Raw genomic sequence first — 18,269 nt, forward strand, 5'->3', positions numbered from 1 at the left:
TTTGAGTGAAAATGCAGAGAGTTTGAAGTTAATAACTCATCTCCATCTACCTTAGGCCACAAACTTATCAATCACCCCGGCTGTGGACCACTTCTGGAGGTCCAAGACGCCAACTTCTACAAAGGAAGGATCCGTATGCTCCATGACTGCTGGACTAAGTGTGTAAATGTAGGAAAAATAAATGTGCTGGGTTTTTAAAAATTGACTCCTTCTACATTAGGCCACGAACTTATCAATCACCTCTGGTATATCACCATATACAACCCTGAGATTATTTTGTTGTGAGCACACTCAGTAAATCCAAGGAACATGCTAGAATCAATGAAAGACCACACCCAACAGGATAGATAATCAAACAATGTACAAAAGACAACAAACTGTGCAAATACAAAAGAGAAAAAGAAACAATAATATTAAATAAATAAGTAATAAATATCGAGAACATGAGATGAAGAGACTTGAAAGTGAGTCCATAGGTTGTGGGAACGGTTCAGTGATGGGGTTGAGTCAAGTTATCCCCTCTGGTTCAAGAGCCTGATGGTTGAGGGGTAGTAACTGTTCCTAAACCTAGTGGTGTGGTCCCTGAAGTACTTGTACCTTCTTCCCGTTGGCAGTAGCAAGAAGAGAGCATTGTCTGGCTGCTGGGGGGCCTTGATGATGGATGTTTTTTTCCTGCTACAGCACTCCGTGTAGATGTGCTCAATGGTGGGAAAGCTTTACCTGTGATGGGCTGTACTGTATCCATCACATTTTGTAGGATTTTCCATTCAAGGACATTGGTGTTTCCATACCAGGCTGTGATGCAGCCAGTCAATATACTTTCACTACACATCTTTAGAAGTTTGTCAAAGTTTTAGATAACATATCAAATGTTGTCAAACTACGGAAGTAGAGGTGCTGCTGTGCCGCCTTCATCATTGCACTAATCAGCCAGATTTCACTCTCCCTTTGATTTGGCCAAAGGTAGCGTGTCGTCAGCAAACTTAAAATTGGCATTGGAGCTGTTCTTATCCTCACAGTTATAAATCAAGTACAGCAGGGGGGCTAAGCACACAGCCTTGCGGTGCATCTGTGCTGATGGAGCTCGTGGAGGAGACGTTGTTGCCAAACCAAACCGACTGGGATCTGGAAGTAAGGAAATCAAGAATCCAATTGCACAAGAAAGTATTGAAGCTTTTGGTTTTGTTTTGAGGGGATGATAGTATTGAATGCCAAGCTACAATCAATAAAGAGCATCCTGATGTGTGCATCTTTGCTGTCCAGAGGTTCCAGGGATGAATGAAGAGCCAACAAAATGGCATCTACTGTGGACCTGCTGTGCCGTTAGACAAATCCAAATCGCTTCTCTGGCAGGAGTTGATATGTTTCATGATCAACCTCTCAAAACACTTCATCGCAGTGGATGTAGGTGTGACTGGATGATAGTTGTTGAGGCAGTGGATGTAATATTACAAAGGTGGAATTTCAAATTCTTTGCTATTGGGAGGATATGCGATAGAAAGGTGAGAATGAGGTCTAACAGTGTGAGGAAGTTTCATACCTGGTAAAGATGAGATGGGTGAGTGTTTGTGATAGCAAAGAAAGGCAGTGTATTTAACTGGGGGAATTCTGTTTCATGTACGCCTGCATATTGGAGAGGCTGACTGAAAGTACAGAGTGAGTGAAAAAGCCAAGAAAGGTCGAGCTCAGCACTGTAAGAGTATGTGTGGAATCTTCCTTCAACTTTTCAATTTACTTGAGCAGCATAGAAGTTAGAAGAGAGCAATCGAAGGATGACTGGGGTATTCCAGAACTAACTGCATGAAGACAATGAAGTCTCTGTTTCAGTTGCTGGTGGATTAGTAAATTTGAAGTTAGGCAAGGACAATGGCACTCAAACAGGGAATGGAGGACAGACATTGGAGGAGGAAGTAAATGTCAGAGGCTACAGACTGATCAAGAAGGATTTTAAAGAAATAGTGTTTCATGTTCACTGTCACAGATAGATTTAGACACGTTTAAGAAGATTACACATCTGTAATAACCTTCATTAGCTAAAGAAGTAGATGGCGGGAGGAGAGAGAGCAGCGCATCGCGCGTGCGCAGCCCTCCGGTGAAAAATGATATCATATCCGTTAAACAGGGGTTGTGGACAATTCTGATTTGATGGAGACGGATGTGAAAGCACAGAGGAACATCTGGAAAAAATTTCTGAAACACCAGTTCGCTGCTGTTGTTATTGCGTGATCGGGAATCTTTCGGAGGGAAGGCCTCAAAATCCCCGGCTTTGCCTGCTGTTGGCAACCCAGATGGAGGTCGAATCGTTCGGATAGAGATGGCACTCAGTACTCGTTGTCGGAGAGCTGATCAGAGCTTGAAGTTTACGGATGACTCAGAGTCGGACCGTGGTCAGGTATGGCAGGGAGAGTTTTTCTTCCTTCTCGTGTCTGCGTGAGATGTGGGACATTTGAGAGACTTTGAACTTTTTACTGTGCTCATGGACTTCTTCATCAAGTTATGGTATTGCTGCACTGTTGTAACTATATGTTATAATTATGTGGTTTTGTTAGTTTTTTTCAGTCTTGGTCTGTCCTGTGTTTTGTGATATCATACCGGAGGAAATATTGTATCATTTCTTAATGCATGCGTTACTAAATGACAATAAAAGAGGACTGCGTGTCTTCATAATCTAATCTAAAGTTCTACTTTACAGCAAATACTAAAGGGGAAAAAAGGAAATAATAAATAAATAAATAAATAATATCCAGAACATGGGATGAAGAGTCCCTGAAAGTGAGTCCATAGGTTGTGGGAACAGTTCAGTGATGGGGCAAGTGAAGTTATCCTCTCTGGTTCAAGAGCCTGATGGTTAAGGAGTAATATCTATTCCTGCACCCGGCGGTGTGGGATTTGAAGCTCTTGTACCTCTTTTCTGATGGCAACAGTGAGAAGAGTGTATGGCTGGCTGGTAGCTTAAATGATAGTTACACTGTCTCTCAACTTCTGTGTATGTGGTGGAGTAGTTGTGAAGGAGAGGAGGGGATGGTATACAGGTACATGAAAACTAGAAAGATATACACTGAATACAAGTTGGGATGCCAGGGAGCATCACATCACGTGGCTGAAAAACCCTCGAAGTGTGTATTTTTTGATGAATACAGGATCCTGGCAAATGTGCGGTAAATGTTTTGAAACAACAGAATGGATCAGATAAGGTGCAAAAATGATCAGGTTTGCTATTTTGATCATACTTGTCATTATGCTGAGTTAATTTTATTCCTAGAACATTCCCCTTGCCACGCTGAAAGCCTATGCTGAAGCATTGAAGGATAACACACACGTAAAGAAGTTCAGCATTGTAGGAACCCGAAGTAATGATCCCGTTGCAATTGTAAGTATGATTAATGACTAAAGGTTAATGACTGTTTATGCTTAGTAAATATTCATTTTTCTTAATACTAAAACACTAAGATTCAACATTAAATTGCTTGAGTGATGAGTGATGCTGAAGGTGAAATGACAAAATAGAAAAAACTTAAAAACTTGCAGAATGTGAAATACATTAAAACAGTCAATATAAGGCAAAATAATTTTACTAGGAGGATATCAAGCAGTAATAAATCAAGGCTAATTGATTTGCTATGTTGTCTCAAAGACAGTTCGCCACTCATCCAAGAGGCTTCTTCAGTTCTGAACCATGGTGGGTAGTTTTCTGGTTTATAAACTCTGAGTTATTTAAAGATATAGCCATCACATGAGGGACATTAAGAGTCCTAGAGGTAATGAGAGGGTCATTAGTCTTATCTTTGCAGGTATGGAGGTGTGAACTGTTGTGGAGATATGCAGGGTAGAGATGATAGGACTGAATTATAAGCAGCTGATAGGTGGTGTTGTACCCACCCTCTCTGTTCAGGGATGGGTTTTCCAGTTTGACAAAGATGGCTACTATAACCCTTCTTCCAAACCACCTGTCCTCCCTGTCCAAAATGTGCACTATATAATACCACTATGTACTGTAGATATCCATGGCATAGCAAATTTTTTTAATTGTCCCATTCAGGCCTGAAGATATAATCACAGTGGAAGATTTGTACTCTTGTGGGATAGCATCTTTCCTGACAAGGGGTTCACTCCGCTTGGCAAGTGAGACTTGTGGTTGTACAACAACCTCAGGTTCTGAGACCTCTTCGTGATGATTCTAGGAGGAGACTCTGGTACTGCAGGAAGTGGTTCTGAAGCTGTGGTCTCCTTTCTTCTTTAAAATTTGGCTCTATTCTCCTCAAATGATTGGTGTGTCATCTCTGGTGTATCAGATGCAGTCTCCACCGTGTAGAGGAGTGGTCCAGATCTGTCTTTAGTCTTTCCGAGCACCCACTTTTGATCTCCTCTGTAGCCCCTCACCAGTACTGCTTGTCCAGGAATGAAACATCAAATCTACTTGTTTGAGGAGCCCTCAATTTGTCTTAGCTGTTTCTTCTGCATACATACAACTTCTGAGATTGGATTTGAGAAAATCCAAGTGAGAATGCAAGGGACAACCCAGGAACAGCATAGCTGCTGAGTTGTTGGTTGAGTGTGCTGCGTTGCAATATGCAAGGAGGAAATTGGTGCAACACTCACAATATGCTGGAGGAACTCAGCAGGTCGGGCAGCATCAGTGGAAATGATGAGTCAACATTTCAGGTGGAACCCTTCGTCAGGACTGAGGAAATTGGCGAGCTTCTGATTCAGTGGCAGTGTGGTGTGTTCTGCTGACATTGCTCACAAAGTGTTCTTTAGACTCTGGACAAACCTTTCCACCAAGCCATTTGTAGCTGGGTGGTACGGTGCAGATGTAATATGTCTAATTCCATTCATTTTTAGGAATGACTGAAACTGTTCCGTAACAAACTGGTCCATTGTCACTGACTAAGTGTTCTTGAACACCAGTCCTTGAGAAGAGACTTCTCAACACATCAACAGTGAGTGACGCTGCAGTGGAGGCTACTGGGAAAATTTCTGGCCACTTTGTAGCTGCTTCCACTACTACCAAGAAATTTGTGCCTATGAATGGTCTGGCAAAATCCACATGAATCCTCTGCCAGGGCAATGCAGGCCAATCCCAGGAATGGAGAGGCACTGCTCTTGGCATCTTCTGGATGTGTTGGCACCCCAATCATTGCATCACAAGTTGCTTAACCTGCTGAACAATCCCAGGCCACCAAACAGAGCTTTGAGCCAATGCTTTAATTTTAACCATGCCTAACTGACCAGCATGTAGCTCCTCCAACACTTCAGCTCTCAGCTTGGATGGTACAACAACTCTCAATCCCCACATAAGGCAAACTCCATCAAGGGCAAGTACAGTCTGGCGAGGTAAAAATGGGGGAACAAGCAGTTTTTGATGTACATTACAGCCACTTTGGGTGGCCATGTAGACCTGAGGCAGTGTGGGGGTCTTTTTGCATTTCTCTTTGGTTCATCTCTGCTGTTATAGGGAGACTTTTGATTGGCATTAGGGAAAGGAAACCAGGAGGAGTTCTCTTTTTTGTGAATTTTTCCATTATTTCCTTTTCCAAGGGTAAACAGGACAGCCCATCAGTATTTCCAAGATTAAATTCAGTCTTGTAATTGTGTCCTGCACAAAATGGAGCCCACCTTTACATTCATGCTATTGCTGTTGGTGGAATACCCTTCTGTCGATTGCAAATTGACAGTAGTGGTTGATGATCAGTAATGGGGATAAACACTCTCCCATACAAGTACTGGTTAAGACATTTTACATTCCAAACCCAACTCAAGGCCTCTCTGAAAATCTGTGCACAAGTTTTCCCTGCAGCAGTAAGGGAACGTGTTGCAAATGCTGTGGGGCGTTCACTTCTATTACTCATAACGTCTGACTTGACTGCACCTATTCCATAGGATGAGGTGTCACAGGCAAGCTTCACTGGACGATATGGATCATAATGTGAGGGCACAGTGTCTGATGTCAACATTTCCTTTACCTTTTGGAAAGCCACTTCATAATGCTTTGTCCATTGCCAATTCTTCCTGATCTGCAGTAATGAGTTCAAGTGATTGAGCACATTAGTCAGGTTTGGCAGGAACCTGCTATAGTAATTGACAAATCCTAACGAGGACAGCAACTGTGACACATCCTTTAACCTTGGGGCATCCACCACTGGTTAAATTTTCTCAGCTCACTGTGTACTTCTTGTGCATCAATGGTGTGACCACAGTACGTGATGCTTGGTTTAAAGAATTCATACTTGTGGCATTATGCTCTGAGCCCATAATTTAGCTCACTGTTTTGAGATTTTAGAGATGCTCCTTGTCATCCAGGTAACACTGAGTGCCTGGGATGTCTTGCATAGTTTTCTGCCAGAGTGCAGGTGCAGATGTGAATCCAAAAATAAGCCTTTTATTGCAATAGAGCCCTTTGTGAGTTTTTACGTTGAGAAATACTTTGGACTCTTCTCCCATCTCCATCTGTAAGCTGGTCTCAGCCAGGTCCACTTTGCTGAAATATTTTCCTCCAGAAAGGTTTGCAAAAATATCCTCTACCCTGGGCAGAGAATATTGATTTACTTTCAGTACTGGGATGACGATGACCTTAAAATCACATCAGATCCTGCCAGTGCTATTCTCTTTGGCTACTGGACCATTGGCATTGTCCACAGGCTCCACTCAACCATGGAAAGAATTCCTTCGGCCTCCATGCAATCTGGCTCACTGGCTATTTTATCACAGATGGTATAAGGAACCAGACAGGATCATACTTGGATGTATGGTTTTCCTTTAACAATATTTTATCCTTGATATGTTTGAGTTTTCCAATGCCATCCTTGACCACTGCTGTGGCATCATCCAGTACCTTTCTTAAATCGCATTCAGATGGCTGTGCTGCAGGGGATGTGGCATGTAAATGGTGGATGGATCTCCAGCCAAGTTGTGGTTGTCTCAACCAACAATAACCCCACAATGCTGGCTCTCCGTTTTTATTTACCACATACAAACCCAATGTAGCTTGTTGGTTGTTGTATTTCAGTATTCCGAATGTCATTCCCACAGGAGTCATCTTTTCTCCAGTATAAGTTTTTTTTTTGAATCTGCAATATCTGCAGGCTTCAGTTCAGTGTCTTTGAAATTCCATTCAAACTCATTTTGTGTAATGATTCAAACAGCCAAGTGAATGTCCAATTTGATTTTAACTAATTTGCTGTTCACCCTTGGTGTAAGCCATATTGCTTGTCTATTCCATGGCTTTCCATGAGATGTTCTAGATCTCAAGGCTACCCAGTCCTGAGTCACTCTCACCTTTATCAGAGTTTTCATCAACAACATGCAAATTAGCATTCTTTTTGAAACTGCAGCTTGGCTTTTTCTCTTCCCTGTGCAGTCCATTTATTTTTGTCTGCCTGACATGCTCTTTGTATGTATCCTACTTTGTTGCATTTTCTGCAAGTTTCACATCTAAATCTGCACGTCTGGTGTTTGTGAGCTCCAGCCACAATGGTAACACAATTTGCTTGGCCAGACTGGATTCTATTTAGATGCTTTGTTTTGTTCAGGCTCACTTTCATTCCTGATGGCGACTCAGTCGCTTCTGTGGCTGCTGTTTCCATTGATACAGCTATGTCAACTCAAAACACACAAAATGCTGGAGGAACTCAGCAGGTCAGGCAGCGTCTACGGAAATGAGAATGAAATAACTGTTGACATTTCATGCTAAGATCCTTCTTCAGGATTGAGAAGGAAGGGGGAAGGCACCAGAATAAGGTGGAGGGGGTGGAGGGAGGGGAAGGAGGATAGCTAGAAGGTGATAGGTGAAGCCAGGTGGGTGGGAAAGGTGGGTTAGAGAGGAAGAAATCTGATTGGAGAGGAGAGTGGACCACAAGAAAAAGGGAAGGAGGAGGGGACCCAAGGGGAAGTGGTAAGCAAGTGAGAAGAGGTAGAAGGCTAGAGTGGAGAATAGAAGAAGAGAGGCGGAAAAAGAAAAAAAATTACCGGAAGGAGAAATCGATGATTATGCCATTAGGTTGCAGGCTACCCAGACGGAATATAAGATGTTGTTCCTCCAACCTGAGTGTGGCACAAGATGAAGACATGGACCAACATGTTGGAATGGGAATAGGAAAGGGAATCACCTCTGGGAGGTTCTGGTTTTGACAGATGGAACAGAGGAGCTCGACAAAATAGTCTCTCAATTTATGACGGGTCTCACCAATGTAGAGCAGGCCGCATCGAGAGCACTGAACACAACAGATGACCCCAACAGATTCGCAGGTGAAGCATTGCCTCACCTGAAAGGACTGTTTCTGGCCCTGAATGGAGGCGAGGGAGGAGGTGAATGGGTAGGTGTAGCACATAGACCACCTGCAGGAATAAGTACTGGGAAGGATGAATGGACAAAGGAATTGCAGAGAGAGTGATGCCTGCAGAAAGTGGGGATGGGATGAAGTAAAGGTATGTTTAGTGGTAGGAATTTCACTGCTCTTTTAAATATAACTTGTGCTTCAGTTAGGAGCCAATTTTCAATGTTTTCTTGTAAAATTCTGCAAACTAAATGATCTCTCATCATTAAGCCCATTACTGAACTGAGAATGCTCAGACAACTTCTACAATTCAGCCACATATGCTGAAATGGATTCCCCTTCCTTTTGACTCCACTTATGAAACCTAAAGCATACTGCAATTGACTGGTTTTGGTTTTAAATGTTCCTGTATTACATTCACAATATCATTAGAGCTCATTTCAGCTGGTTTGGCTGGAGCAGTTAGACTTCTGAGCAAACTATATGCCTTTAAATCTAACACATTCAGGAAAATTGCCACCGGCTTCTCATTGACTATTTCATTTGTGTGCTCAATGTACATGAGCTAGTTATCCATTATGTAATCAAACTCATCAATCCTTCCGATGTAGCCAGCAACTTATGCTCTTTTTTATGATTATTATCACTCAATTCTCACTGTTTATGAACCTATGAATTATTCCATTATTCAACAAAACAAGGTACAGCAGGCATCATATGGAGATGCTTTCGTTGGAAAGGTCTGGCTAGCCTAATGTGGGGCTCGATATTTTAAGTATTAAACATGAAAGGATAATTCCGTATTTACAATGTATCTACGATGTTTTCTTTGAAACTACACACAAACATCAAACCTCCTGATCTGCACCCACACCACAGACATTCAAATGAATTTTCATCAGCATTGCAAGGTCTGGGATTCACAACTTTTAGGAACCCATTGTTCAGAGCTGCGCTCCAAATTAAAACCATAATTTAGACTCAGACCCAAAGACTGGTGGTCAAAGTCATTTGCTAAATATAAATGTGCTAAACCCAAAAATCACTTTATCACACCCAATACTCACTGTTTAAAAACCTATGAATTCTTCCATATTCTGCCTTTTTTTAAAAGCTCAGCAGTCTCTGTCCATTCCAGAATAAGCACACCCTGTGCTGTTTGCTTTACTTGATTATTTCTTGCCGTGTATTTTTTACACTTGAACCTTTCACTGCTTCAACAAGTAGTTGTCTCTAGTTTGTTTAAAACATTCTCATTGCCATTTTTATGTTTTGTGACTCCAAAACATTAAACTAACTGGAAGGAAAACACGGAGTCCAGAATATGAGTCTGACTTCATTTTTACTTTAAGTGAAGCGTGTACGCAAGACTTGGTGGCATGATGATGTATGCCATTCATGTACTTCTATAGATAACTTGCAATGCATTATGTAAACAGAGAATGCTTAATCAAACATTATATTTACAATATTACTCAAATATTACTGACAGGTGTTGTGTAATGAAATGGATTTGATTAGTGATCTTAAGTTAAAGGAACTTTTAGGAGGCAGTGATTATAATGTGATAGACTTCACCCTGCAATTTGAGAAGGAGAAGATAAAGTCAGATGTATCATTATTACAATGGAGTAAAGGGAATTAAAGAGGCATGAGAGAGGAGCTGGCCAAAATTGATTGGAAGGGGACACTAGCAGGGATGACAGCAGAACAGCAATGGCTGGAATTTCTGGAGGCAATTCCAAAGGCACAGATTAGATACATCCCGAAGAAGAAATATTCTAAAGGCAGGATGATGCAAATCGTGGCTGACAAGAGAAGTCAAAAGCAACCTAAAAGCAAAAGAGAGGTAATATATTAGAACAAAAATTAGTGGAAAGGGAGAGGATTGGGGGACTTTTAAAAACCAACAGAAGGCAACTAAAAATGCCGTAAGGGAAAAGATGAAATATGAAGGTAAGCTAGTCAATAATATCCAATAGGCTACCAAAAGTTGTTCAGACATATAAAGAGGGGCAAGAGTAGATATCGGACCACTGAAAAGTGACACTGGAATGGTGGTAATGGAGAACAGAGAAATGGCAGAAGATACTAGGAAGATGCCGGAGGTGTCAGGGGCAGAAGTGAGTGCAGTTGCTATTTCTAGGGTGAAGGAAGCTGGAAGGTCTGAAGGTAGATTAGTCATCTGAACCAGATGGACAAACACCACAGGGTTCTGTGTGAGTTAGCTGAATAGATTGTGGAGGCATTAGTAATGATCTTTCAAGAATCACTAGATTCTGGAATGGATCTGTAGGACTAGAAAATTGTAAATGTCACTCCACTCATTAAGAAGGAAGGAATTTATAAGCCAGTTAGCCTGATTCAGTGGTTGGAAGGATGTTGGAATCAATCGTTAAGGATGAGGTCTCAGGGTACTTCGAGCACATAATGAAATAGGCCAAAGTCAGCATGGAGAGAAGACAGGAGAAGGAAAATGGATCAGCAATGATGAAATGGTGGAACAGACTCAATGGGATGAATAGCCTAATTCTGCTCCCCACTGATCTCCCTCCCGGCACTTATCCTTGTAAGCGGATCAAGTGCTACACATGCCCTTACACTTCCTCCCTCACTACTGTTCAGGGGCCCAGAAAGTCCTTCCAGGTGAGGCGACACTTCACCTGTGAGTCGGCTGGGGTGATATACTGCGTCCGGTGCTCCTGATGTGGCCTTCTATATATTGGCGAGACCCGACGCAGACTGGGAGACCGCTTTGCTGAACACCTACGCTCTGTCCGCCAGAGAAAGCAGGATCTCCCAGTGGCCACACATTTTAATTCCACATCCCATTCCCATTCTGATATGTCTATCCACAGCCTCCTCTACTGTAAAGGTGAAACCACACTCAGGTTGGAGGAACAACACCCTATATTCTGCCTGGGTAGCCTCCAACCTGATGGCATGAACACTGACTTCTCTAACTTCCATTAATGCCCCACCTCCTCCTCATACCCCATCCGTTTTATATATTATATATATATGTATTCATTCTCTCTCTCTCTCTCTCCTTCTTCTCCCTCTGTCCCTCTGACTATACCCCTTGCCCATCCTCTCGGTTCCCCCCCTCCTTTTCCTTCTCCCTGGGCCTCCTGTCCCATGATCCTCTCATATCCCTTTTGCCAATCACCTGTCCAGCTCTTGGCTCCATCCCTCCCTCTCCTGTCTTCTCCTATCATTTTGGATCTCCCCCTCCCACTTTCAAATCTCTTACTAGCTCTTCTTTCAGTTAGTCCTGACGAAGGGTCTCGGCGCAAAATGTCAAATGTATCTCTTCCCAGAGATGCTGCCTGGCCTGCTGCATTCACCAGCAACTTTTATGTGTGTTGCTTGAAATTCCAGCATCTGCAGATTTCTTCGTGTCTGCTCCCATCTCTTTTGTTTTTATGATCTTATACGAGTGTTATAGGAAATCAACCAAAATTCGTCTCTAACTTGGACATTTTTTAGATTTCCTTCACGGACTATACTGATGAAAACTTATATCCAACCAAACTGTTACTGGGAATTCTTGCCCAATTCCAAGATCATGAGGATTTTATGGGATTACATAATAATATTACAGGCTGAAAACCACTCTTCACATTGAAAATTATTAAATGTTATTGCAGAAATAAAAATGTCACATAAACATTAGAGGAAACAATACATCTTAGAACCAAGAATTTTAGATTGACAGTGTGACAACAGATATATTAAATTTCAAAATGAATGATACGTACAGCACTTTGATGTAGCAAGCATTTGCAAACAGTTCTGGTCATGGAAATGAACAATTGATATTTAAAATAGACTTTGTTCAATGCATGGTAATCAAAGGTATCATCTTTGATATTTAATATCTTTATAAATCTACTGTCTGTCAAGTCTTTTGCAGAGATGCTGAAAGTTAACAAAACACTGAAGAGTTTGAACATTGAGTCCAACTTTATCACTGGTAATGGAATCCTGGCTCTAGTGAAAGCTCTCCAATACAATAAATCTTTGGTTGAACTTAAGATTGACAATCAGGTCAGACGTGTTCAGTTTTCCTTCAAAATGTGTTTAACTCATTTCAATTGTAAATTTTATATGGTTTGAAAATATGGTGTGAAGTTTTTTGTGGGTAAATCCCAAATTAAACAGTAGGCTATATTTAGCTTTTGGCCTGTACAGGGAAAATCAGTGTTATTTATTGCATGAGCTCTTTCGTTCTGTCTACATCTCCTCGTGTCCAGACATTTTAACTCTACTTCCCATTCCCACACCAATCTGTCTGTCCATGGTCTCCTCCACTGCCAAGCTGAGGCCAAATGCACATTGGAGGGAGAGCACGTCATATTCCATCTTGGTAGTCTCCATGTCACTTGGTTCGTCTATGGCCCAGGTGCGGAGTGAGAGACACTGAAGCAGGTCGATAGTTCACAGACTTTAATATGAACAGTGTTAAAGGGAAAAGAAAACAATAAGTGCTAGGCCAAGCAGGGCCATTAACTAAAACTCTCAAATGGAAAACGAAGCCTACACAGACAAGGTGGAATGCAAACCGGCAGTGAAGCGTTGCTGTGTCCAAGTCTCGACAAATACTGCGACGGAATGAATGGAGTTAAATACTGTCACAATGAAATAATAATTAGTTGACACATGCATATCCACGAGTGCAATTGCCACATCTGCAGTGTTGCCGAATCCGTGGTTGTGACATTCCAACTTTGATTTCTTTCAGTAGCTGCTCCCCTCTATACCCTCCTTGGTTTTCCCTTATCCTACCCGCCCTGTCACCCATCTCTTACCTTTCCCCCTCCCCTTGACCTGAACCTCACCCACACATCCTTCCCTCTGGTTTTCTCCATACCAGAATTTTTATTCTTTCTCTAGTGTAGTCTCCTATCAGATTCCAGTTCTTTGGCTCCTTGTCACTTCCATCTATTACCTCCTGGTTTCTTACCTCATTCCCACTTTCCCATCCTTCACCTGCCTGTCATCCCCTATCACCTACCAGTTCTTGCTCCTCCCCCTCCCCCCACCTTTCTTTCCTGTCCCAATGAAGGGTCTCAAACGAAAACATCAACTATTTCCCTCCAAAAATGCTGCCTGACCTTTTGGGTTCCTCCAACATTTTGTGTGTTGCAAAAGGAAGATAGGATTCTGTTAGCTACTGCTTGTTTAGTTAAAGTGCCTTGGGATATTTATTATGTTAGGGTTATCTTGTAAATGCAGTTTATCAAAGTATATGATGCATCTCCTTCCTTTATTCATAGTGTCAGCAGCTGGGTAATAAAGTGGAAATGGAAATTGCAAATATGCTGGAACAAAATCGAGCGCTTCTGAAATTTGGCTATCATTTCACCCAGCAAGGCCCAAGGCTTCGAGCTTCTAATGCTGTGATGAACAACAATGACCTTGGTAAGATGACTTCCTTTGTCGCCACAATGTTCTACGATGTGTTCAGATACCACATTTAATTTTGGTTTAATTAATTTTAGTATTCAGACTAATATAAAATACCAAGAAAACTTTATATTTGCCATTTACAAGTTGCAGTATTGAAATAGCTATAATATCTAATGTAATGATATAATTGTTATGCACCAGCATTTTTGTTTAATTTAATTGTGAAAAGTTCAAATACATTTTGCTATATTTAAGCTCTGCGCTCTCACGAAAAATTGCCTGATTGATATAGCAGTTCCAATTCTTTGTGCCTATTGTTTTTTTAACAAATAAAACTCCATTATTGCTAACATACGAATGCCATGTAATTTATATAAAAACTTGTTTAATATGTTTTCCCAGTTGTTGCGTTCAAAATTCCAGCTCTGGTTTCCTTCCTGTTGAGTTTCCACTTCCAAGTGTGCTGTTGTAGAAATCACTGGTTAGAGAAGTTATTTCACGTTAGGGAGACAAAACTGAAATGCTCATTTCATGACACATTCTCATATTTCTATATAATTGCTAAGAAGTTGAACTTGCATTAAGCAGTACAGAGAAACTGAGTTATGCATAGCGTGGAAAACCTTTACAAAGAGCAAAAGACATTGGCACGTATGTAGCAACCTGCACTTGAGGAGAGGAGAGAAGAGACTCAAACTAATTGGAAAAATTGAAGAAAAGTCCATGGTATAGATTTGTGAAAATGTTTATGGGTCTAAGGAATGGAAGGAGGTGGGTGGTTTTCAAGAATTATTTTACTGAGTTCAATTCAGTTTGAGGTTGAAGTGAAGATTAACTTGCTCATCAGAGCTACAGCACCAGAGGTAATTACTATTTAAATGCTTACGACAATAAAACATCCACTAGTTACGTCATTATTGCGGTGGGTTCCACAACTCTGCCGCCTGGGACTATGTATGACTCTCAGTACCTTCAATAAATTGGTTTAGTCAAAAATTTAGAACTGCATTAAATTCAAAATGCTAGTAAATTGAGTTAGTGGCAAAATATAATAAAGGCAATTTAAGTCCACCATCCTTGAATGAAACAGAATCTGAAGTTGCTGCTAATCTAATATATTAATGACTACCATAAGAGGGATTTTCAAAAGTTGTGATAAAACATTCTTAGTGAGTTTGAAGTAAAAACAGAAAATGCTGAGAATACTCAGCAGGACAGGCAGCATCTTCGGAGAGAGAAACAGAGTTAAGGTTTCAACTTGTGAAGTTTCACAGATGCTGCTTGACTTCTGACGATCCAGCTTTTTCGTTTTTTTATTTCAACTTTCCAATATCAGTGGATTTTATACATTAATGAATTTTCCTTTTAGAATCCCTGGTTGTCTTGTTTTGCAGGAGTTCTTAACAATTCAATTTTTGTTGCAGCTCGCATTAACAGAGCAGATGGTTCCTGGCCTAGATTCTCAGCTTTGGAGCTGGAGGAGATATAAGTATATAGTATTTTTTGGTCATAGTCTCCCTTACTGAATTGGCAGTGCTTTACACTGCCTTTCTGCTGGACTACACCAACTTCCCTTTCTCTGACTGCAGATTTATCCCCTTCCCCTTTCCTCCACTGCTTTTCCTGTTTTTCTTGCTACACAATTATTCTTTATGATTAATAATTCTGGATATCCTTTTTATATATAGATCTAAATTGCATTAACTAGCAAATCTATGCCTGCAGCAGTGAAATTTCTTCTGTTATAATACCTTTTTCTTAGCTGAGATTTAAAAAAAAATTCTGTATATTGTCACTTCTTTAAAAGAACTGCAAAATGCCACTTGGAAGCAATTTTTCACATACAGCATGAGGCAGAGTCAAAGAATGTTGCAATAACCTCCATTTAGTAATAGCCATTTTAATTATAAGTCCTATCTCAAAGTTGTTCAGTGCTGTTTTTACTGAATCTCCGCTTTCCAAGGTGTGCATTATTTCACTTTGGGGCTAATTTCTGACTCTATGATTGACTGTCATTGGAAAGGGGATTGAGCTCAGAATCTGATATTAGAGACAGTTCTGATCATTTGAATTGGGCTGTACGTGTCCCAGCAGCTAACATTCTTTCTGTCATCATGCTGTCATTGTGTACAAAGTTAATGTTGTGATATAGCTTTTCAAGCACAGAACTCAATACTTTACAAATTTTCAAACAGAAATTGGCAATTGCATTTTCAGCACTGAAAGATTATAACAACATTTTACCATCTATTTCATTATATCTGAAGTAGTGTTCAGTTTTATTGGGATGTTTACATCGGCATGTTTGAAAAGAATTGATTTGCTATCACCACAGCCACTTTGCATGTGTGTCTACTCCTTATTACTTAGTAAGGCTAAGATCTAATAACTTTGCTTCACTTTTGATAATATTGCTAACATTTGGAATAGAGATACAGTGCATTCACTGGGGGATAAGAACCCTACCTCTCAGCTTCTTGCCACAAATCCCCTAATCACCAAGCAACAGTAAGCAATTTTGTGTGTTGTTGGACAAAGGATGAAGAACCAACAGAACAAAGTTAAGAGTATACTATGCCACACAACGGAATATTGCCAAACAGACATTTCAGTAGAGAACATTTTTGTAGTGCAAGAAAACACTTTGTATTTTACACAAAAGATGATTGACTAAATTAGTTTTCAACTGTAGATAAGTTATAATAATTTTTCGATATTGACTTTTTTGGTGTTCCAAACCTAGTTGATGGAAAGTGTCAATACTACACTGGGCCCAGGTGAAACTTTTTTGTGCAAACATGATTTAAGAAAAAACATTTATATTGTTTTATTAATAGGGGTAGAGGTGTATAGGGTGAAGAAGACATGCTGCAACTATAGTCAGACCACACTCACACTTGGGAGTGTTGCATGCATATTCTAGTCACTCCATTATAGGAATGATGGAGAGGTGCAGAAGAGGTTTACTTGGACTCTGCCCAGATCAGAAGGTATGAGCTATTAAGAAAGGTTGTACAGGCTTAGGTTACTCTCCCTAAAATTCTGGGGGCTGGGGGAGAGACCTGATAGGGGTTTATAAATTTATGAGAAGCATAGATTGAGTAGACAGTCAGAATCTTTTCCCAGGGTCAAGCACCTTTAAAGATTAGAGGGTGAAGTGAGGAGCAAGTTTTATTATGCAGAGAGTGGCAGGTGCCTGGGACTGGTTAAATGGGTACTCGTGGAAACAGGCCCTTTGGTTGAGCCTAAGAAGTTTTTAGATAGAAACATGAACATGAAGGGAATGAAGGGATATGGATGATAAATGCGAGGAGGACATTCTGTATAAATTGGCATCAAGATCGGCTAAACGTCATGGGCAGAATGGCCTGACGGGTGCTTTACTGTTCTGTGTTCTAATTTGGAGTTCGGTAACTAGCATCAAGTGGTTAAACACATTTTATAGACTAACGGTAGAACAGATTCAAGTGTATGAGTCAGGTGCTGGTTCACCATGCCAACCATCTGGAATCTAATTACAGTAAGGCCAAAATAGATGTACTTTTAGTAAGAAAAGATGTACAGAGAAAAAAAGAGACCATAATAGGAGAGTGGCTTGTGTAGTGCATATTGAATCTTTTATAGAGAGAAAGAGAAGAGAATGGGTGAGACTTAGTAACTGTAATTTCTGACCTAAGAGCAATTGGCAGTGATACCAGATGCAAAAATGTTGCACGGAATGCTTTGTACAGCTTTATATGCAGAACTGAACTTTAAGAATAAAGATTAATTTATTTTGAGATAGATTTACAAAACAAAATGCAAAATGAGTGAAAAAAATAGCAGTTTAAAAGTGGGATTCATATAGTCAGACAAGAAATTAACATAATCAGAAGGCTGAAAGTGTTCTTGGTCACTTTTAAAGATTGCTTCAAAACTGACACTTCAGAATGCTGGTAGTTCAGATGTTCACTGGTTTTTAAACTAGGAAAATGAATTTCGTAAGCCTTTTATGTCTGAACTTTAGAACACGAGAAACTCTTTTGCATATCTATGGTACGAATTTTGTTTCTTTTTGAAGAGATGACTCTGGTTGACTCTGTGGTTAAGAAGGCATACGGTGCATTGGCCTTCATCAATCGTGGGATTGAGTTTAGGAGCCGAAAGGTAATGTTACAGCTATATAGGACCCTGGTCAGACCCCACTTGGAGTACTGTGCTCAGTTCTGATTGACTCACTACAGGAAGGATGTGGAAGCCATAGAAAGGGTGCAGAGGAGATTTACAAAGATGTTGCCTGGATTTGGAGGCATGCCTTATGAGAATAGGTTGAGTGAACTCAGCCTTTTCTCCTTGGAGAGACGGAGGATGAGACGGGACCTGTTAGAGGTATATAAGATGATGAGAGGCATTGATTGTGTGGATAGTCAGAGGTTTTTTTCCCAGGGCTGAAATGGCTAGCACAAGAGGGTACAGTTTTAAGGTGCTTGGAAGTAGGTACAGTGGAGATGTCAGGGGTAAGTTTTTTTACTCAGTGCTGAGTGTTTGGAATGGGCTGCCGGTGACAGTGGTGGAGGCAGATACGATAGGGTCCTTTAAGAGACT

General features: G+C 40.8%; 1 protein-coding gene across 2 annotated transcripts in view; it reads left to right on the plus strand.

Annotated features, from left to right (window-relative positions):
- The window catches only part of tmod1 (tropomodulin 1), a 94,966-nt gene that overhangs the window by 67,452 nt on the left and 9,245 nt on the right, over positions 1-18,269 (plus strand). Inside the window, exons 7-10 of one of the 2 annotated variants that reach the window (XM_072281807.1) lie at positions 3,263-3,370; positions 12,180-12,323; positions 13,553-13,697; positions 15,110-15,174. In XM_072281807.1, coding sequence (XP_072137908.1) covers positions 3,263-3,370; positions 12,180-12,323; positions 13,553-13,697; positions 15,110-15,174 — 462 coding nt within the window. The remainder of the gene's footprint in view (positions 1-3,262; positions 3,371-12,179; positions 12,324-13,552; positions 13,698-15,109; positions 15,175-18,269) is intronic. The other variant, XM_072281808.1, reaches the window with a different exon arrangement.

The sequence above is a fragment of the Mobula birostris genome, chromosome 17 (assembly GCF_030028105.1).
Source record: "Mobula birostris isolate sMobBir1 chromosome 17, sMobBir1.hap1, whole genome shotgun sequence".
Classification (NCBI taxonomy): domain Eukaryota; kingdom Metazoa; phylum Chordata; class Chondrichthyes; order Myliobatiformes; family Myliobatidae; genus Mobula; species Mobula birostris.